This window comes from Labrus mixtus, chromosome 5 (assembly GCF_963584025.1).
Source record: "Labrus mixtus chromosome 5, fLabMix1.1, whole genome shotgun sequence".
Lineage (NCBI taxonomy): Eukaryota > Metazoa > Chordata > Actinopteri > Labriformes > Labridae > Labrus > Labrus mixtus.
This window is the reverse complement of record NC_083616.1, coordinates 6,482,662-6,505,034: the sequence shown is the minus strand read 5'-3', so window position 1 is coordinate 6,505,034 and position 22,373 is coordinate 6,482,662. Positions and strand designations below refer to the sequence as shown.

Below are 22,373 nucleotides of genomic sequence, written 5' to 3'. Positions count from 1 at the left end.
TAATGTGCAATCAATTTGATTCTGATGATTAAACTTTAAGAACTTATTGTTCTATAACGAGCTCTATTCTAAAATTGCTGCTGTTCATTCCTCTGAAATACTGAAGCACTCATTCTTAAATAGCCTCCATGAGAATATATCGGATTGTTTGTCGATAGAATCAGAATCAGATTCAGATTTGAGATCATTCCCAGGTTGTTTTTTTTTTCACATACAAGGAGTTTGTTTTGTTTTTGGTGCAATAAACAATGAACAGAAAATTAGAATATAGATGCAAGGCTTATGAACAGCATTACTCCTACTGTCAGGGGTCAGGGTTCTCAACACTACTATTATCTTTGGGGTCAATGTGACCCCATTCAATGTTTAACGTCTCTCAATGTGCTGTACACATGTTGTACACATCAGTGTTCTTTGGGGTCAATTTGACTCGAGGCTGTTTTTGCTGTTTACTGTAAATGAGGTCAAATAACAGTAAAACAATATTACAATACAACAAGTGTGCACTACAACAGTGAGAATGAGAAAAATGTAAAGTAAAGGAACAGAATGATGTTTAGTGCAAATATATGTCGAATGGTAAAGAATTACATTTTTAAGAATTTTAAAATACTTACAAAACAGTTCAAACTGTAAATATGAGCTCTCTCCTCAGGAAACATTGACACATTTCTGCACAAAGTTTACAGCTCTTGGTTGTTGAAGTACTTCATTTATTGTTCTGCACCAAAATATGAAGACAAATCTGTTGATGTGCAAATCTGTCAAATAATGAACGGGATTCTGATGACTTAGAATTGCACAAAGCAAGTGTCATTTAAAAAGTAGCTGTCATGAGTAAATGCCTGATTGTTTTGAGAGAGTTCTAAATGTATCATATTGTGTTGGTATGTGCGGTTCAGGCAGAAGGTAAGGACCCAAACACAGACGGTAACAAGCAGCTTGGTGAAATCCATTGTGCATTTCAATGCTGACAGGCAGAGGACGGGATAAGATGTGACAGGTCCAGGATGGTGCCAAAAAGAAGTTAAAAAAAGGCACAAGATGTCCCCCTGACATGGGGACCGGTGAGAGTATGGGGGTGGTGATGCAATGAAACAGCAGGGTTGATTGTTGGAACAGGGAACAGAGGATGAAGGACAGGAAGTGGAGTCTGAGGACATCTGGTGGAGAAAAGGACAACAGCAGAACAGCTGGACAGACGACAAGGACACATATCTAAAAAAAAAAACAAACACTGTGTCCAGCTGTGTTATGCCTCTAAAGTACTTACAAGTCAGCTTTGGTTATTTTAAATGTACCATAAAATAATGGACAATTCACAGATACTTCAACAAATGTGAATAAGGCCCGTCCACTCTTTCATGCTTGTCTCTGATAGTTTTTAAAAATTAAAATGGGGGGATTTAAATATATGGTGATGGAAAATTGAGCAACCGGACAATGAATTCAACTCCATAAAAAATTAAACTATAGTGTCTAGCTAAAATGCTCACATATTACTCTACATGGTAACACTTTATAATAACCATCATCTATAAAGTTAATTAACTTTAGTTAATAGTTATTTTACTGTTAACGAACAATGAAATGATAGTTAATGATGTTTGCTAATTATTTGAAATGCTATAATTTATGCTATGCTAACAGTTTATTGATGTACACAATATTACATTTTATAATCTATATAAAGTGTTTGTTAATGATTACTAAATTACCTACATTACAGAATTTAATTTCAAAGTGATTTTACACACTTAAACCAGTGCTCACATTTGACATGCATAAAGAAGCCTGACTCTACTCTGCTCTACTCTCTTTTCAAATTGTACTTTTCCAACCTGTCTTATAATTATTATTAGTTTTTAATTTTATGAAATTGCTTGTGTTTAAAAAAATATATACTGGTATTTAATTTATTGTTTATTAATTGTATTCTAGTTTTAATTTTTTTTTATTTATCTCTCGCGGGATACATAAAGTATAAATTATTATTATTAACTATTTGTATTCTGGAAAAAACTTTTGCAAGTCATTTTTATATGCCAACGTTTTTTGAGTAACCCTAAAGAAAATGTTACATTTGTGAATTTAGCTGTAACACCCCATAAAGTGAAACTCTTTGAGGCTTACAAAAGAGACATTCCTCACCTCTCCACTAGGTGGCAGTGTGAATCATAAACATGATGTTGCGGCTGAACAGCGGACACAGAGGAAGAGAAGACAGGACGCCGGTGTGGATGAACTTTTGACGAAGATAAACACGCAGACAGCCGACCATGATGTCTTTTAATAAAACTCGTTCTGTATTTCCACACATCTGTCACCTCGTAAACTCAAACATGGCGACGGCGCAGAGAACCAGGAGCCTTTATCACCAGGTAACGTTATCAAGCTACGTCTGCATGTAGATGTTACATAGCTAACCTTTGCTAGCTGTAGCACTAAATGCTAGTTATCAGACTGTTACACGATTCATCATTAACACTGACATTATAACTGTGTGTTATTGAATATTTCAGCTCAGGAGTCTGTCACACCTCACTGGACTTCCTCCTCTCACTAAACACACTCTGCATCCCATCTGTCAAACTGCGCACAAAGTAAGTTCTGCCAAACTCCATTGAGAAATATGACACTTTAAGGATTTCTTTCTTGACCACAAGAAAAAATGCGTCAGGGACTTTTTTTTAGTCATTTACACACATTGTTAGGAGGTTCGGCTTAATTCCGCCACATGTAATGTTTAAAAAAAAGCCAAAATGAATGAAAAATAGAGCTGTCACATGCTGATCCAATGATGACATTTCATGACGTCGGTGAGCAGAGAATGAAATCATGACCTGCTAAATGAATGAAACATGTTAGTTATAGCAGGTTAAACGTTTCAGGTCACCTGCCATCATGCCAGGTCAGGGTTGTGATTATATCAGATTTGATACTAGTGAAAATAAAACAATATTGATACCTGTTTCAATACCTCACTAACTAACATAGAAATCCTCCATAGAAGTCGAAAAGGTGATTTCTTGTTTTCAATGATCAAAAATGGCAGGAAAACACCACACTGTCTAAATGTTTGTCAATGACTTTGTACTATTTAGAGCAGGAGTTTGTCTGCAATTTCTGATAGTTTTATTCTTCTGCTACACATCTGTCTTGTGAAATATATGTAGTGTTTTGAAAAGCTTCAGTACTTTTTGTTACTATAAATCATTTAAATAATACAGACGATATTGTTTTAAATCATGTGGTATCAAAAGAGTATCATAGTTTTGATAACCTTATGCCACATGTATGTTTTTCTGTAAATTATTATATTTAAGGCATGTTTAAATGAATAAAAACATACATATTTACCACAGATGTTAAACTGTTATTATTAGTATTTATACTAAAACATACCACTGTCTTAGTTTTACCATTTCTGTTAGCGATGTAATAATACAATCCAGTTAGGACAATGTATTTATCATGATGCAGGGTTCACAATTCATGGATTTTATCATGATTTTGTTTGGTCTTCCAATTTTAACAAGAAATTAGGCTGAGGGTAATGTTTTTGAGTTCTCTGACAAAATTATTTTCTGTGTAACTATAAGTAATACTTTTTGATTTGAAGTTAATAATAAAACAATACATATTTTTGTGCCTCTAATAAGTGCTACTGCTTCAGCTACTGGTGTCAAACATCAGAGAGAGAGAGAGAGAGCCCTCTGCTGGTTAAAAAAACAAATATTGCAACATGTATTTTTGTCAAATCCATTTAAATTGTTTCCATTGATTTTAATGTATTGTGAGGTATTTTTAAGGCCTGTTTTCACCAAGCGGTCAGGTTTTTGTTTAGAATTTAGACACCAGCTGATGTACTTCTGATGATCAGCACTAAGTCCCTATTGTTTAATCTCTGACCTCTGAGTTTCTGTGCCAGTGCTTACAGAGCAGAGTCGATGCTGTTAGCTGTAGGAAGAACATCCACCTGACAGCACCGAGGCTGGATAAACCTTCACCTGGGCAGATAAGGTAGCACACAGTTGTTGTTTTTTTACCCAGCGTTGCCGTCACTACTGCTGAATGGTTTAACTCAAACATTACTTTGTGTGTCTGTCTGTCAGGGAGCTGTCAGAAGCAGAGTACGAGAAGGTGGCAGAAGAGACGTTGGACGCTCTGGCTGATTATTTTGAGGACTTGATGGATCAATCTTTCACTGGAGAAGACTGCGACGTCATCTTCTCTGTAAGTCAGTCTGTTCTCCGTAAAGGTTTCTGACTGCAGTGTTCATATTTTTTATGTTATATCAACAGTGAGAGGAAGCCAACAGGTTTTAAGGTCTGGGTCAAGAGACGAGCTAATGATCAAAGTTCCACAAGTAAACACAGTGTTTCCCCTACCATTATATTAGGGGGGCGGGCCACCCCCCCCTGAAGGTCAAGTTAATTAAAAAAAAGATTTAATTTTGGGCTTTTTGTGCCTTTATTGTAGAGATAGGATAATGGATAGAGTCGGAAATCAGGGAAAGAAGTAATTTAAGGATACCTTTCTGATAGAAAAGGACAGCTGTCATTAAAAGTAACACATGAACACCAAGATTCCTTCAAGTGTTTGTGTTGGCGTGTCCCCCCACCCCCCCAATGCTATAAACCTAGGGGAAACACTGAAACACTTAAATCTTTAGTGCTGCACACATCTGGAGCACCTCAGAACACACATTAAAACTCAACACGATTGTTACCATGGGTCAGTTTTAAAAAAACATCATCACAAACTACTCTTGTGATGAATGTAAATGTTTTAACTGTAGTTTTGCCTTCTCTACTTCTCTACATTTTCCTCTTTTTTTATAATTAGTTTAATTATTGCTCACTTTGTTTTTGTCCTCTCTTCTATTTGTTTGAAATCTACTCTCAACACACGTGAGACAGCTTTGCCTCAATGATGAAAGGTTGAATGAATGAATGGTTCTTTTACACCTTGTAATTGTAAATATGGGCAGTATATTGATCATATATTATACTGAATATGTTTCTTGTTATTTTAAGAGCTATCATTGAGCCTGTTATGTAAAAACCTTTTTATAGTGTAAGAAGTAGATTCATTGAGCTCTTTCATTTCAAACTATTTCAATAATATTCTAAACTTTTAGGTATTAGAGGAACGTTTGTCTGAGTTGTTCTCGTCTGCTCTGTTGTGATTTGTTGTAGATCCTGCCGCAGAGGCTTTGCAGCCCGTTGCTCCTCTGTGCTCATCATTTGTTTTCCGAGCCGACACGTTGTTCAGCGGCTGTAACACCCTTATTGATTTCTTTAACAGCAGAACTAACACACTCAGAAGTATTTCTACAGCCATCATGTGGCTATCCCTAGAATATATGGCACAGCAGTACTGTCTGTTTAGTGCTAAACACTGAGACCAATCAAAAAGGAATTACAGAGACAGATGTGAAAGGGGAAATGAATGACCATTATATGGATTTTGCACTGAGATGACTAAAACGGTTCTCAGAAGGCTGGTTTCAGGAAATTTATGACATGAGGCCAGCGTTCAATATTACTGCAGTGTTACCAGAGTGTAATGTTATTGTCAGCAAAGTCAGCACTTTAGTAATATCGTATACTCTGAATGTCCCCGGCAGTAAGCAGCACTGTATGCTTCAGTTTGGAGGGGTAGCGTTTGGAGGGTAACCAAGTCGTGTCATACTTGGTAAGAAGAAAAGGATTGGGTTTACTAAGAAAATCAGATGTTGTGATTAGGCCTGCACAATCTGAGAAAACAAGTGTGATGTGTAATTGCATTGCTTAGAATAGCTTTAGCTTATCTAAATCTGACTACATGGGCTCCATCCTATAGTGAAAATGTACACGTGCAGAGTGAGAGCATTACTTCTTTGAGTCAAATAATTTTCATTGATTGTCACAATAAATTCAGACTTTTGTGGGCCTCGTATTGCGGGTTAGGTTGCCATTGTATTTATTTTTTGTGCACCTTTAGTTATGATATGATTTTTCCTTTCTGATGATGATTTGTAAACCTGAAGTTGTGATTCAGCCAGCACCGAGTACTATTCTGACAGGAAGATCTCTTATTAACCCAATAGGTAAATGTGATCTGCGAGTTTCTGACAATATGGTGTAGAGAGACGTTTTATAACAGGGATCTGTACGTTCATGATGCTGATTTCTTTCACAGTAAAGAAAAACTTGAGTTTGCAGTCAATTCTAATATTTACTGATAATTCAGAGACCTGTAGAGGAACATCGGGCTTCATGATCAGACTAAGTTTAAGTTTATCACATCATCTCTTCAGTCTGTAATGACTGCTCGCTTTCTGCTGCTCGGTAATATGATCACAGGTCTCTTTGTCTGATGTTAGATCTGCATCATCATGGTTTGTTTTCATCAATGATTTTTTTAAAAGGATAATTAAAGTGAATGAGGCTCCGCTTTTCAATACCTATAGGAGCACCGTTTGTTCATCAACGGTTGTGAGCTTACCGCTACTTTTAGTACTGACCAATCAGGTTTGAGTACTAAAAAAGAGACTTTTTTTTTTATACATAAACCTGACGTTAGCATTTGGCTCAAATAAAAACTTTTGTTCAGGATCTTAATGTTTTATATCTTTATTTAAATGAACCATTAATGACATATGAGTGTTATGAAGTGTTGCTTAGATGCTGATGCTATTTTTGAGTGTTGTCTGCCACAGATTGACGTATTACCAGAGGCGCGTGTGTGTGTGTGTGTGTGTGTGTGTGTGTGTGTGTGTGTGTGTGTGTGTGTGTGTGTGTGTGTGTGTGTGTGTGTGTGTGTGTGTGTGTGTGTGTGTGTGTGTGTGTGTGTGTGTGTGTGTGTGTGTGTGTGTGTGTGTGTGTGTGTGTGTGTGTGTGTGTGTGTGTGTGTGTGTGTGTGTGTGTGTGTGTGTGTGTGTGTGTGTGTGTGTGTGTGTGTGTTTGTCAGCCTGTCCTTATTGATGTGTCACACTGAGGTCTGATAGCAGCAGCTGCTGAAGCCATCTGCTTGACTGATCACCTGATGAATAATATCAGAGAGAGATTGTGCTGCACACGTTTGCATGTTTTGTTGTAAGTATGTGTCTGCATGGGAGGGGGTCAAAAGGTGACTTCCTGTCCCCCTCTGTCTGTGTGTGGGTGTGTCTGTGTGTTAAGTTGTCAAAATTTCCAAAACTTCTTCATATCATGTCTGTATGCAACGATACCTTGTGATACAACAAATATACGGTAAAGCGATGCTGTTTTTTTTAACCAGCAGAGTGCGCTATCTGCTTTACACTTCTCAATGTCTCTCTTCTTCTCTTGTTGTACTGCTGAAGCAATACTACTTAACAGTGTCCTTTTCTAAAATATTAATTCTTATTTAACTAACTAAAACCTCAAAATTAAATTATATTTATTTTATTTATGAAGAAATTAAGAAAAAAATATATTTTTCATTTTTATTGTCAGAGATTTGGAATAAAGAAAATCATGTTTATTCACAAATTTACTTCAAGCTAATGTCTTGAGATGTTTCTTGAAAAAACAGTAAAATAGAGGAATGAATACATTTAACATTGCAAATAAACTCCTGCCCACTGTCTAAAGTTTGGCAATGTTTTAGTACTGTAGTGTTTGCAATTTTTTAATGCAATTTTGACTGTGCAGGAGTTTACTTGCAATTTCTGGTAATTAAAGATGAGAGATGATCTAATATTTGGTGCCTAGGACTTCTATTTTTTTTGCTGTGGTATCAAACACGTATTGATATTATTTGATTTTTACTAGAATCATATCGAAGTTTAAAAAACTGGCATTGTGTTTATCGGACTCCACAGATCCATGTCGTTGTCTCAGGACAGACTGTGTCCCCTTCTCCCCTCCTGTAACATCTTCTTCCTCCCTGTCAGTGCTCCGTGAGAAGGTGATTAATAGAGCTGTGTGTGTGTGTGTGTGTGTGTGTGTGTGTGTGTGTGTGTGTGTGTGTGTGTGTGTGTGTGTGTGTGTGTGTGTGTGTGTGTGTGTGTGTGTGTGTGTGTGTGTGTGTGTGTGTGTGTGTGTGTGTGTGTGTGTGTGTGTGTGTGTGTGTGTGTGTGTGTGTGTGTGTGTGTGTGTGTGTGTGTGTGTGTGTGTGTGTGTGTGTGTGTGTGTGTGTGTGTGTGTGTGTGTGTGTGTGTGTGTGTGTGAGAGTGTGTTTTAATCATTGTGGTTGGACAGCGGCTGTCTCTGCTCGCTCTGACTGATTGGCCAGTGTTCCGATCTTGGCAGCTGACCCCTTTTTCGACCGTCTGCAGTGACATATGGGGCCATAAACAACACACACACACACACACACACACACACACACACACACACAGACACAGACAGCAGTGACTCGGCTGGCTAAATAAAATCCAGTCATAGTCCTTCACACCGCAGAGTGTCGGAGAGTAAATCTTTATGCAATAATCCAGAAACACTCCTTCACTCTTCACCTCGTCTTGCTGTTTGTTGTTTTCAAATCTAAAGGGCAACACTCTGTCTTCAGGACGGATGTATGATCCCTGTTACAGAGTAGCGAGTTAGCATGCCTACAGCAAAGTTTATCACCTCCTTAAATCATAAATCAGAGAGTCTTTAATGTCTGTCTTTGTGTAGATAAACACAACCTGCTATATCAAGATAAGACAGATGGATAAAAAGTTACATGAGTGAAAGTAATGTGATTATCAACAGTAGTATTGACGGTTCAAACGCAATGTAAGCTCCAGGTAGTGACCTCACCGATATTACAACATGATAATAAAGAAAAGTGATATATTACACATGACAGTAACAGTGACGTGAGGAAACATTAGGGCTGGTTAGAATAATCTATTCATCAATGCATTGCAATGATTATTTTCCCAATTCAATATCGATTCAGGGGAAATCCTGAGACCGATTATTTTTGTTGTAATGACGCCCCTCTCCACTGGGGGCACTGGGTGCTGTGAATTCAGATCAGGCACAATTGTGAACTTTAGATCATACTGTATACTTGAATGTTTTATTTATAGTTTATTAAAGAATACAATAAAATACATTTTTGAGTCAGTTTGTTCTAAACCAAGACAAACAATGCACACATAATTATTTAACAAATATCAGAAGGTACTGTGATGAGTTATCTGGGTTTTCCTGTCATCTGTATGTATTATTTAAACAATATCGAAGCATATTGATCAATATCGAAGCGATATCGAATCGAATTGTGACCCAAAGAATTGAAATTGAATTGAATCTAATGAGGAGAAGGAATGTTTCACATGATAATGAAACATTCAAAGCAATGTTCGGATCGATCCGCTGTACAAATAGGAAGAAAATTCAGTCGTTAAAAATACTTTTTGCTTAAGTTTTTCACAGACTTTCACACGACAAATCGTAAAGTTTTGATATTTCAGTGTGTATGGTGACTTTGTTTTAAACATTTCTTCTACCTTTCTGGACTAAGAACATCAAAGCTTTTTTCCTTGAAGGGTCCGAGCCGTCTGTGTTTTCTCAGGAGACTCGGGTCTTTCAATGTCTGCAGACCCATGCTGCAGATGTTCTACCCGTCCACTGTAGCCAGTGTGATTGTGTACGCTGTAGTGTGCTGGGGCAGCAGGCGGAAGGCTGTCTCGTCTGTTCTAATATAATGTTCATACACACAAACAGAAGCCATGTGTTCAGATGGGCCTCAGCTGGTCGGCTCAGACCTCAGACAGGAGCTTGACACGCCGTCTGGCGTGATTCCTCCCTGATCTGTCTGAGCGCACACACAAACTACACACACAAACCACGCACTTCCTGAGTGAAGGTGTGAGGTCATGTGTGGGTCAGGAGGAGGAGGGGGGATATGTTGTGTGATACATTTAGTTAGACATTTGAAGTTTGTATTTTTTACCGTTCAGGTCTGTTATTGAAATGGTTTATTAAATATGTGTGTGTTTGTGTGTGTGTTGTGTACAGAGCGGTGTGTTGACGGTGAAGCTCGGCGGGGACCGCGGCACCTACGTCATCAACAAACAGACTCCAAACAAACAGATCTGGCTCTCATCGCCCACCAGGTAACCCCTATTTCCACATACTCCCTGTGCGCCACGGTCTGTCAGTGCCGCACACTATTCCGCCGTTCGCTGCCACTCTAGTCAATAATTGTGTTTCCACAGCGGGCACCTCGGTCCGTCTCCGGAGCGTGCCACCAGCGCCACAACGCTCTGCTCCTTTTCAAATACCTTGCGAGTCTATTTTCGAGTATGCTGCAGGCACACCAGTGTTTCCCCTACCATTATATTAGGGGGGCGGCCCGCCCCAGAAACATGTTGCTTTGAACAACATTCAGTTTATGTTTCCTTGGAAGAGGTTTATAAAAAACACCCTGAGAAAATAAGTTGAACTTCACGACTGATCCTGTTTAAATCAGTGGAGAAAAAAAAATACATCATGACAGCTTTTGTTTTTTTTTGCAGCAGAAAACCCAACACTCCGGTCTTTATCGTGCTATGTTTGTTGATTACACTCTGCGATAACACGAGATGGAAGCAATCTTACTGCCGGAGATTACATTTTTGGCGTGATCCCGTTTGATCTAAAACATAAACCCTCAGATGACTTGCTTAACCTTTAGGTGGTGCAGATTTTTATAAGCATTTCAATACCCTCCATGGAATGACATCACAATAAACCAAAATATGAATAAAGACAGTGATGGACCATTTCTAGAACAGAGACCAGAGAGTTAGGGCGCACTCAAACTGACCCCCAAACTCCAGTCTGTTTAACTGGTGTGAGTGCTCCGTTACGTACTCTTCCTCGGCCCGGTTGGGCTTCGGCCTGTACGGTTGCCCATGCACAAAAACAAGCACGGTTATGTAATGTGGACGTGATGTGTAGCCTAATCGATGATAGTGGTCCTAACAGTCATTTCAAACAAAGGTGGCAAAGGTTGGTGGAGGTGGAGTGCTTACTAGATATTTGGGTAGACACGGATATTCAGTCAGCTGTTTAAAACCCACAAGAACTCAGAGGTCTTTGGAAAAATCCATGACTATCTAGAATTACAACATGACAATGTATTTACAAGAGGCAACTGTCGCTCGCTTTCTGGAGCAATGTGAGTGAAGGCCAGCAGGGGGCAGGAGAGGGAGGACAATCATGCTTCTTCACAGTTCAGGCCTAGTGTGAGTGCACCCTTAGTGGAAAACTTTTGGTCTTCTCAGTGAGTTTCATTAAGTTTGTAACATAACTCTCAACAGGTTTAGTGCTTAGAAATATAATTTTATTTGAAAACAAATACAGAATAAGATTTTAAAATGACAACCTTTCCTTTCTTCTTTTCGTCAATCAAAATGTGCAATACTCTTCAAATTGTTCTTGCTGCTAATGTCTTAATATACTTCAATTTTTTTTTATAAATATAGTGTTGTATGAGAGCTACTGGAACATCCACTTTTCTCCTTGTGATTATTAACAATTTTTGGTTTTCATTTTTCTCTTTCAGTGGACCGAAGCGTTACGATTGGACGGGTGAGCGTTGGGTTTACACACACGACGGCGTCAGCCTCCATCAGCTGCTCTCTGCAGAGTTTTCACTCATCTATAAAAGAAACATGGACCTCTCTGAGCTGTTGTACTCCTGAGAAAAGACACCTGATGAGACACACACACTCCTACAGAATCACCTGTGTGACACCTGAGACCACTGTTAGACCACCTTTAGATCATACTGGGGCCAAACACATATATAACCTATATAACATCACTTTTAGACAGCCAGTGAATATAATGACAGTGATCTGTGTGAGCTGTTCTGTCATCTTTATTGTTCTCTGATTAAGTGTTTGACCTTTTGATTTTAAGGTAATTATGGCACATTCTCATTAAATATAAAATAAATAAACTCAGTCTCCATAGCAACCCTTCAGCTTCCGTCCCCATCCACACAATCATCATGAGACTTTTTACACACCACCTTGTTCCAATGTTTGTCACAACCGGGGGAGTTTTAGCAGACTTCAGTTTGACTTTTGGATGAGTGCCTTATTTACTAATGGGTTTTTCTAAATACATATGAAATATATAATATGCAACATTCTCAATTTTAATATATCTAATATATCCTATGTTGGTAATCCCAAACTGGCGGCATGCGGGCCACTTCAGTCTCCCCCAAAGCTTCCCATCCGGCCCCCAGAATATAAATTATTGTGGGTGATTAAGCAATAAACATAAAAATAAAATCACAAGGCGGATATACTTTCATTATGTTAATGGTAGAAATGAGTAGAAAATGGGGAGAGGGATGAGGGAGGTGTGTCCAAAGAGAGCGTTTGTTTTGGTCTGAAAATCTGCTCTGAAAGTGGCATAGTAAGCCTTTAATGCACATGTTTCCACACCAAAGATTTCACAAGAAGTGTAAACAAATAGAAAATCTGTTGTGCTAATATTTATTTTGTCTAGTTTTAAATGTAGTGTCGACATATTCTCTCATTTCTCTCAGATATCCGATCAGTCTGTAAAACGAACACAGCACTTAGCTAACGAGCTAATGCTACATGTATGAAGGTTACTGGAGCACAACATTGTTCACGTTTGTCACTGATGCATTCAAGATAAAACGGTCATTACAACATGTTCCTGTCACAGTTCTAGTCATTTCTTTTTAATGAGGTCATTTGATTTTCAGGTTTTTTGAACAGATGAGGAAGGATTCATGAAACCTGCAGCATTTATAAAATAAACTGTATCACTGCAGAAATGGGAAATAACTACTTAGATTTATTTTATTTAGTACATTTATGTCATCAATCATTTCTGTTATTTCATGGGGTGTTAAGAATATTATATTTGTATATGTTTGAATAAAAAGCTTTTTTAGAGGCAGGTCAGCGGATGGAGTCAGAAATTGGGAAGAGAGAGTGAGAGAGAGAGTCGGTGGGGGGATTACATAGAGGAAAGGAGTCACAGGTCAGTTTCAAACCCGGGGCGCCCACTTGGGCCCACAGCCTCTGTACATGAGGTGTGCCGGCATCCCAAGAATATAATATTTAGACTTTGAAATTCAACAGTTAATGTTATAACGTTAATGAAGAATCACCACAGACACATCAAAGTTAGGACAGATTTAAAGATTCATTTTTTAATTGAGAGATAGGACAGTGGATAGAGTCAGAAACCAGGGGGAGAGAGTGGGGAATGACATGTGGGAAGGGTCTTGAACCCGGGCCACCCGCTGGAGACTACAGACTGCATACATGGGGTGCGCGCCCTAACCACTGCGCCACCAGCGCCCCAGGACAGATTTAAGAACTTTTCCACTAACTAATGTACTGAATTGTTTCTTGAACAATAATCCTTAAAGTTGACAGGTTATGCTACATCAAAGAGCTTTAACAGACCATGGACTAACAGAAAATACATACAAATATATATATGTATAACAAATATAAATGATATGCTCTACAACATGTGTTAAAGCTTTTTGCTTTTTCTCACTCCTCACTTACGAAGGCTGCTTTAAGACCATAAAAAAAGCAAAAAAAAAACTTTACGACCATAATAATGAAAATAATGATTCACTTTAAAAGAAGGACTTTCTCTTGTAGGGGGGCACTGAATACTTTTTTTTCTTCAGTCTTTTTCTCTGTATTTTTTTTGTGAAGCACTTTGTAAGAAAATGATATATAAATAAAGTTTTATTATTATTATATTAATTTCACAGTGTGGTAAGAGTAATCTTATTACTTCCACCCCTGAAATAGCCATAATAACATTTTAGTATTTCATAAGGCTTTAAAGACTGAGTCGCTCAGTTAATGCTCATTGTCATGTTGGCCTCTCATATCTCTGATGCTTTCATAACACACACACACACACACACACACACACACACACACACACACACACACACACACACACACACACACACACACACACACACACACACACACACACACACACACACACACACACACACAATGGCTCCTCCTGCTCTCTGCCTGCAGCACACACTCATTTCTCCTCTCTCCTGCTTGTATCTTGACCACGCAGTAACCTCCGGTGTTGAAATATTAAAGTCAATGTGATGACACATATAACAACAGGCGATACCTGCGAATGTACATTTGTTATTTACAGAAACAAAAAAAATGCAATCATACACAACTACGTCCAGGTTTATCAGGTGGTCAGGAGCCAGTTTGAATAAATGTTGAGGCTGCATCATGAGAAGCTGTAAAGTGTATGTGTGTAGGAAGAGAGTTTCAAAGTATCAGAGCCACAAATTCAAAAACACATATGTATGACTGAAGACATCTCGCTCTGAAATTACACTTTTAAACACACAATCACTCAATCAATCAGAAGTTATTTGAACAGCACTTTTCCTACACATTTAAGACAACACAAACTTAACACACACACACACACACACACACTGTCCATCACAGTTCAGCCTCTGGTCACACGTCAATCTAAAAAACACTGTCAACAGTAAATAAAGAGACAGTTTAAAAGAATTCAAAAATCTTAACTTGTTATAAACCTGCACAGAACCCAAGAGATGAAAAACAGATACATACATTATTATATTGATGGATTTAATAACACTCAATTAAAAGCTGGACTCAAACATACAATGGAGTAAAATAGACAGGTATATGACTGAAGCTCAATTAAAAGCCTTACTTTAATAAGATATATATGGACTTAGTTTGATTCAGAAATATGAACTGAAGAGGCTCGTTGGTCTGCACATGAAGCATTATAATGATTAAAAAAACATCTTATCTCTTCTAATTCTTAGTCACAAATATCTGATTACACTTAATATAAGTCACAATCACCTGACAAGATTTTTGAAGACATTGAAAACCCAATCTAAAAAGGCTGGGACAGAGTTGTGTTTACTGCTCTGTAACATCAGCTCTTCTTTTAACAACTCTGTAAACGTTTGTGAACTGAGGATAAACTGTAGACGATGAAATCCACACAATCTTTGCAATTTTACATTGAGGAACATTTTTTCTTCAATTGTTGCACTATTTTCCAGCACAGTCTTTCACAGAGCGTCAAAACCTACACCACCTTTACTTCAGATAGACTCTCAGAGGCTCTTTTACCCAATCATGTCACTAACCTGTTGACAGTCAACAGATTGACTGTGAGATGTTCCCCTAGGTGTTATTTTTAAATCATTTCACAACTTCTTTTGCTGCTGCTGTCACAACTTTTTTGAATGGTATTTTGAACGTTTATGTTAACCATCCCTTTCTGTTTTTTATTGACATTTTACACAACATCCCAGTTTTTAAAAGAAAAAAATTGTAAGATTTCAGACAAGAAATATCTGTATCACAGCTGATTAAATGTAGTGTGTATTGCAATTTCAGATTTAAGTGTCCAACAATATACTTATTATAACAAACTGTTCACATGTTCATACGTGTGCATGAATGTTGCTCCTGTATCGTTGACTTCTTTGTCCTGTTCATGCTTTAGATCATTACTGTCTGATATCTCAAATGTTCTTTACGTTAAGGAGAAGGTTTACTGATTGTAATGGACTTCTTATTTATTTTTTACACAGAATGTATTTTAAAATGTCCGATGATGAATTCAATGTCTCAGTTTTGACCATCCAGCTGATCAGCCGATCCTCTGGACACAGTCCTGATCCTGGATCAGACCGGCCTGACACAGTCTGACTGCAGGATCAGTGAGAGCTCAGGCTGCTGGAACCACACACACACACACACACACACACACACACACACACACACACACACACACACACACACACACACACACACACACACACACACACACACACACTGGAGGTTAACAGAAAATCATTTTTATTTTTACCTCCAAAGATAAAATGAGATAATCCTTTAATGATCCCAGAAGGGAAATTCAGCAACAAAAAAGACAAAAATAGCAAACATCTAAATACATATGAAATGTTGCACTCCTCAGAAAAACTTGAAAGAACACTAGATCGTCACAGTATCAAGTCAAGACCTTTTTACTTCAAAGATATGAAATCTGTTCATTAAGGAAGCACAGGTGAGTATAAATCCATTTCAGCTGTTTTGGTGCAAATTAAAGTGACAACAGGAACATATTTATGGAAATGTATGACACTGAAATGCAAAGAAAACCACCAAGCAGCCTGTTGCAACAACGCCCAATTAGTGGATTAAGGATTTCTGGGGGATGCGATAAACGGATACCTGGGCTGACCCATCAGATTCAAAGTGGGACCCAGACCGCCTCCTGGATCCGCCCCTGCTGCCCAGCTGAAATCACCTGAGCCCATCCAGCTCATCGCGCTCACATCTACACGTTCAAAGGTGATTATAATGTCACATTATTAAGCCAGATGTTTCCAAACACCCCAACCTGAGCACATGTGCGTGTTCATCCGACCCTTACTGCCCGAGAATTGAAGACTGTGAACAGATTATCAAGTGCAACAGAAGGAGCCTCTTTTCCCAGCTGGCATAGATGTTCCCTGTCTTAATCTCGAGTGACCGTTTTAAAGTCAGCTTCTTGATCTAATGACCACAAGTCTCTCTCACTCTGATGTGTGATCTGCGTCAAAGTTTGTTATTGAATGTTTTTAAAGAATAATTTAGGTGAATGATGCTCCACTTAATATAGGCCGAGCCTACATATAAGTGGGAAAGTCAAATAATGAATTTGCGATTAAAAATAATGAACATTTTAAGGTTTCAGGATTAATCACATGCGTTAATACCTCTGATTACAACACAAAACTTGAGCATTAGATTTCATGAAACCAAAGATAGTTTTGCAATAAGGATAATTACAGCATATCTCTCTTTTTAAAGTGATTTGACAGGTACGTCTACTTTGAATCCCTGCTTGCCCCAACATGTGCAGAGGTCGGCACTTACTTCCTTACAGCTTTGACAGCAGCTGATCTCAGACCAGGAACATCAGTTCTTCATGAAATTGTCTCTTAACCGTATTTCATGAAAAGGAGAACTCTGTGATGGTCGTGCAGATTTGCACAAGTTGAAACATTTCTAAACTTTTTGCATCTTTGGCTCAGTTTGAGTTAAACATGAAAAATCACCAAGGTTGATACAGCTGCATCTTTGCATGAATTGGGTTTTCATTAGTATTTTCAAATACTTGAATAGTCTTTTTACATTTTTATTGTAGTTTTCATACAACGTTTATCTCATCCTTAAAATATATTTTTTAAATGATTTCTCAGTGCCTAGTTGTAATGTGATACTACCGCCAGACGGTGGCAGTAGTACATTTGAAAGCGGTTTGCTAACCACCATTTAATAATAAAAGAAGAAGAAGTCAGTAGTTTCAGGTGACACAACTGTATGAATGGATTAATTAATACTGATGGACACTTTACATAGCAGCCTCTGTCATCAGTGTGTGTAGGTGTGACTTTTGTTGTAAAATCGCTTTGAGGAGCAGAAAACTAGACGAGTGTTACACAAGCTCAAGTCCATTTACCATTTAAAACTGAAACATTACAGACTGTAGAGATGCTGAGATACTAACTGAGCATCTCCTAACTGAAGAAACTATCAATTTGACTTATCATTACGTAAATGATCAACGATCTATGATCTAGTATTTTCAGGCAAAATAGTAATCGAAGTTAAATTTACTCTGACTCAATTCTAAATCTGTTCGCCCATAATAGCAATTTCCATGATGTGTTAGCATCAAGCTAACAAACTCAGATGTACATCTTGCTCCATCTGTGAGTCATTCAAATTTTCTTAGAATATTTGCTGGTGACTCTGGAGTAGTAACTTTCCTTTCAATGCACATGTGCTTTAAAAACATCACACTTTTTGCCAACATGCAAAACAGTGGTGTGGTTTTCCCCTGAAGGGGAGTTGCTGAGAATTGATGTCACTGAAGTCCTCATTGTTGCTGGTTAATGTTTGTTGCAAAAGCAAAATAACTGCCAAAAATGAGTTTGCTCGAAAAGTATATTCACTAAAATCAGTACAATCAATCTTCTGAATATTCACAGTACACATCACTTTATCTGGGCAAAAAGTTGGTAAGGTTTTGGTCAAGAGGAGAGTGTTGTTTTCATGTGAAAAATCACATTTTAAATGTGTTTTATTTAACATCTGTCTGTGAACGTTGACCAAAGTTTCCCCAAACGGTAAAAAAAGGAAAAGAAAAATTGAGGATGGATCAGGCGGATTACAACTATAAGCCCCCAGAGGCTTAGTACCACTATTATCCTCCTGCGGTGGGATTTACTCTGAGAATTATGTAACAGTGATGCTTCAACACAAATCACACACGGCTGTTTTGTCTCGTGGATTTTCTCCTCTGCTGATCCCTCTCTCCTATGTTCAGCACTTCAGATGACCTGCTCCAGATCTCATTGAGACCACCAACACCTGCCCAAAGGAAGGAAGCTACAACTAGTTGTTGTTACGGCAACAGATTGATTTACAGGTGTTGCTACACTTCCAGAGCACAGATGAGCCATAACATGAAATACAAGAAGTTCATCACCATCATGCAGGCAGCCCTCGGGGTTGCCCCGCTCAACAAAAGAGAGCTGATACCACCGCCACGCAAACTTTGGAAACCTGCGAGGTGAGTCCTCCTGAATGTGTGTGTGTGTGTGTGTGTGTGTGTGTGTGTGTGTGTTTCTGTACATACATGATGTGTGTTTGTATATTTCCCTTGAGTATGTGTGTGAGTGTGTGGGGCAACAGGCCAGGGTTTGTGCGGTCAAGAAATCGATGTAAAATCAAAGAGAATCTATTTATGTAAATTTTCTGCCTGCAAACAGACATTAATGTTTAAAATCTCAACCTCAACTTGTTTCTGCTCGTGCACACTTCATGCAGTTCACTTACAGAGTTGCATGATTTTACAAGTTATTCATAAAGAGAATGCAAACTGATAGTGGCATTTACATAATTTCATTTTATAACCTTTTTTAAACATGTAGGAAATCAAAGACAAACGTTCTAATAAGAAAAGGATACTGCGTGACCAGGTGTGCATTATCACCATTAAATTCAAAGTGCATTTATTCCTGATTTGGTCATTATTTCGATAAACAACGGTCATTGATCTAAAGCCTGATCTATACGTCTGCGTGAATCAACTCTGTAGCATACACCATAGGTGACCATAGGTCTAGGATTGGATTAAGGCCGATGTGTTGCACCGCTTTTGTTCTCCGAACAGATTGTTTTCCTGCAAACAACCAAAGCCTCGTGTGGTCGAAGCTACTCTGACTAAAACAGAAACGAAATCTTTGGACAATAAAAAAACGTCTCCCTTGCGCATATTCTTCTGTCTTGTGCAGAGTTTTTCACTTATAAGCTGTTTATTTTCATAGACTTGAACTAGAATGAATGGAAGATGGGATTAGGATGTTGGACTTTTGATGGACTGTATGGTTGACTGTTGTTGGATTGTTTTTGGACCTCTGGTGGACTGTTGTCAGATTTTTGATGGACTGTATGTCTAATTGTTGTTGGACTGTTGTTGGAGTTTTTTTGGATGGTTGTTTTTTGTTTGCTCATGTATGGTGGTTGGGAACACCCCTTTCTTTTTTATTCATAATCAAAAACATCTCAGTGCAAGTTTGTGTTTCGTTTCAGATTGATCACGTTGTAGATTCAACGCTAGCTGCCAAACTCATCAATCTTGCAACTTATTAAAACTTACAACATTTGTGAATGTTAATCCTGAATCTAATAATGCCTTTTACTGTACTCATCGTACCTTTAACCTCATCTTGAATTTTCTCCCTTCACTCGCTTGTATCGCCAACATACATATACATATACAGAATATCTATAACATCTGTAACACAGCTGGATACGCCTTCTGTTAAACATTGAGTTAAACACTTGATGAACAGAAATAATGAATACATGCAACATGAAATAATGAGCAGGATACCTTTTTATAGACTTGATTAGATGACGTACCATAACATACAGCATGCTACCGTAAAGTAATGATGGGAAGTAATACGCCACATCATGTCTCCAGTCCGTTAGGTTATATAGTGTTCACAATGTCATCCACTTGGACCTCATAAAACACATCATCTTTAATTAATTTAAAACCCTCAGCAGCAGAAACCTCATGCTTTAACAATGTGTATGCTGTGTGATTGTTTTTGCCTCTTAACATCAACGTGATGTTGTTGTTGTTGTTGTCATGTTTTGACTGATGAAGCTGTCATCATGTGCACACATCTCTGTTTGATCATCGCTATTTTTATACACCTACCATTTATTATAAGCAACATATTCACACTCATTTTCACAGCACTGCTGAAAGGCACTGTTTGAAATGTCAATCAGAAGGTATACGTCACAAACTAGCTCCTTCAGTGTGTTTAAAAGTGAAGTAGGAGCTCAAATGTTTTCTCTAACCAGAGGGCAGAAGTTTGCTCAAATGTCTCCTTAAATGCCACACAGAGGCAAGCCTTAATATATCGTGCAAAGAGTAGTAGTGTCTGAATAATCAATTGATCCTTAAACTGAAGGGCTTATTTACTATGTTTTGCATATTTTCTTTCTGGCAGACTTGGTGATAGTAAGGAAAGATTAATTGGGCATTGAGAATGAATGTGTCAGGAAAGATAAACTGCTGACTTTGGAAAAGACTAAAAGGGGATTGAAAAATGTACAGGCTTGAGCACATCCTTCATGGGTAGGAACCCACCATCTATTGCAACAGAGAATGATATTACCAGATGCTGTATGGGTGGGGTCAGAACAGGAGAGGATGAATCCATTGTTGATGAAAACTGCAGGCGATTAATCTTCAGTTTGAAAAACAAGTGTAATGATACCGGGGTCAAAGATCAAGTGATTGCAACCACAGGTCATGTGCAATGCAAAGGGCAACCTGGGCCGGATAAGTAGAGGCCAGAGCAGGAGACAAACCACAGTCTTTAGATTCTCAAGGTGTGTGACGAAGGATCAGCGTCTCTGATGTATAAGAGGAGACACCAGCAGGAGAAGGAGGACCCAAAACAAATGGACCTGTTAGAAAACGGCGCAGAGAGGGGGCTGTAAAGAGTCAGTGAACCTGGCGGCTGCTGCAGAAAAGGAGGAGTTGGAGATATCTGAAGCAGAAATTGTAGAATGTGGGGAAATAGCTGAGGGGCCCGGTCTTTGATCATCTGGAGCGTATAGGAGCCGATTGCTTTAGAAAGGGGGAGCTGAGAGTCAGATCAACATTCAGCTGAAGAAAATCATGCTGGAAGGATACCAATACAGAGTGGTGATCTGCAGAGGCTGAAAAAGGTTCAAGGTTAAAGGTATCTTTTATAGAAGCTAAAAGGGTACATTTGTTGGGCAGGCGGGGGATGCAGCAGTCCAAAGATGAAAACATGTTAGAGAGTTAGAAATTCACAGTTTTGGGATGTCAAAATTGAACAAGTGTACAGGCTTATCTTCTTTCTCAGTTTTGTTATTTGCACTGCCCTGCACCTACGTGATGTGCGTGTAACTACCTCTTTTTCAAAAGATCATTAAGAACAAACATAAAGGGAACACACATAGTTGCACTCAGAGACATTTGTTGGGCACATAAGCGCAAACCAAACTAAATTTCTCTTTTTTGGGGGTTAAAAATACAGATTATTCTTTTTTTTTTCTGTTTTCATATCTCCCAGCAGATACAATTCATTGTTCACATCAGAAACTCTGTCAATCATTCCTCATACTTGGGTGAGATGTCGGACAGATGCACTTGGACCTCTCTATCTCTCTACATCATTCAGCACAAAGTCCCAACGTAGTGTATCAGAAAGATGGCTTTGCACAAGAGTGGCTCCCACCAACCCTCCCCTCCATTGAGGGAGAAACGATTGATCAATAACTCAGAGTCCTGAATAGATGAATCTTAATTAGTCTCATACTCCTCATACATTTATGAAATTGGCAAGCTCCAGATTATTCATGCAGTGCTTCATTTTCCTTATGATACTGACACTCCATGTGCAATAACCAAACTTTTGTTTGGGAGCCTAACCGCACTCAATGTCATTGCTCGAGAAAGGAGAGAAATGGTATTCCTCCATGGGGTCGGAGAAAGGAGAGTAGCTGACATGAAAGAAAAAAAAAGAACTATCCCAGGATGAGCTGTAACCTCGCTTTGACGAGGAGGGAAAGAGAACGCCAAACTGTCACATCTTTCACAAAATGTTCTGGAGTAAACCTCACCTGCCCCCCGTTTCATACCCAAACCTTTCATTAAGGTCAACCAGGATACAGACTGTAAATATTAATGGACCAAGCCTGAGTGACGTCACTCATCTGTCACTGCAGGGAGCTCCTCATTGGTGGTGGTCGCCAAAATGGAAATGCTGTA

At 38.5% G+C, this 22,373-nt stretch overlaps 1 protein-coding gene across 1 annotated transcript; it reads left to right on the top strand.

Annotated features, from left to right (window-relative positions):
- The first annotated feature begins 2,207 nt into the window (after positions 1-2,207).
- Positions 2,208-12,879, top strand: fxn (frataxin). The gene is made up of 6 exons (XM_061037476.1): positions 2,208-2,381; positions 2,523-2,603; positions 3,932-4,023; positions 4,116-4,236; positions 9,966-10,063; positions 11,497-12,879. Exons 1-6 carry the CDS (start codon positions 2,280-2,282, stop codon positions 11,633-11,635), a joined length of 633 nt encoding a protein of 210 aa, XP_060893459.1. The 5' UTR covers positions 2,208-2,279; the 3' UTR covers positions 11,636-12,879.
- Positions 12,880-22,373: the final 9,494 nt, after the last annotated feature.

Coding starts and splice junctions, on each gene's coding strand:
- fxn (XM_061037476.1), top strand. CDS start 2,280: ATGATGTCTTTTAATAAAACTCGTTCTGTATTTCCACACATCTGTCAC. Junction 2,382..2,522: donor CCAGGAGCCTTTATCACCAG/GTAACGTTATCA, acceptor TGAATATTTCAG/CTCAGGAGTCTGTCACACCT. Junction 4,237..9,965: donor ACTGCGACGTCATCTTCTCT/GTAAGTCAGTCT, acceptor TGTTGTGTACAG/AGCGGTGTGTTGACGGTGAA.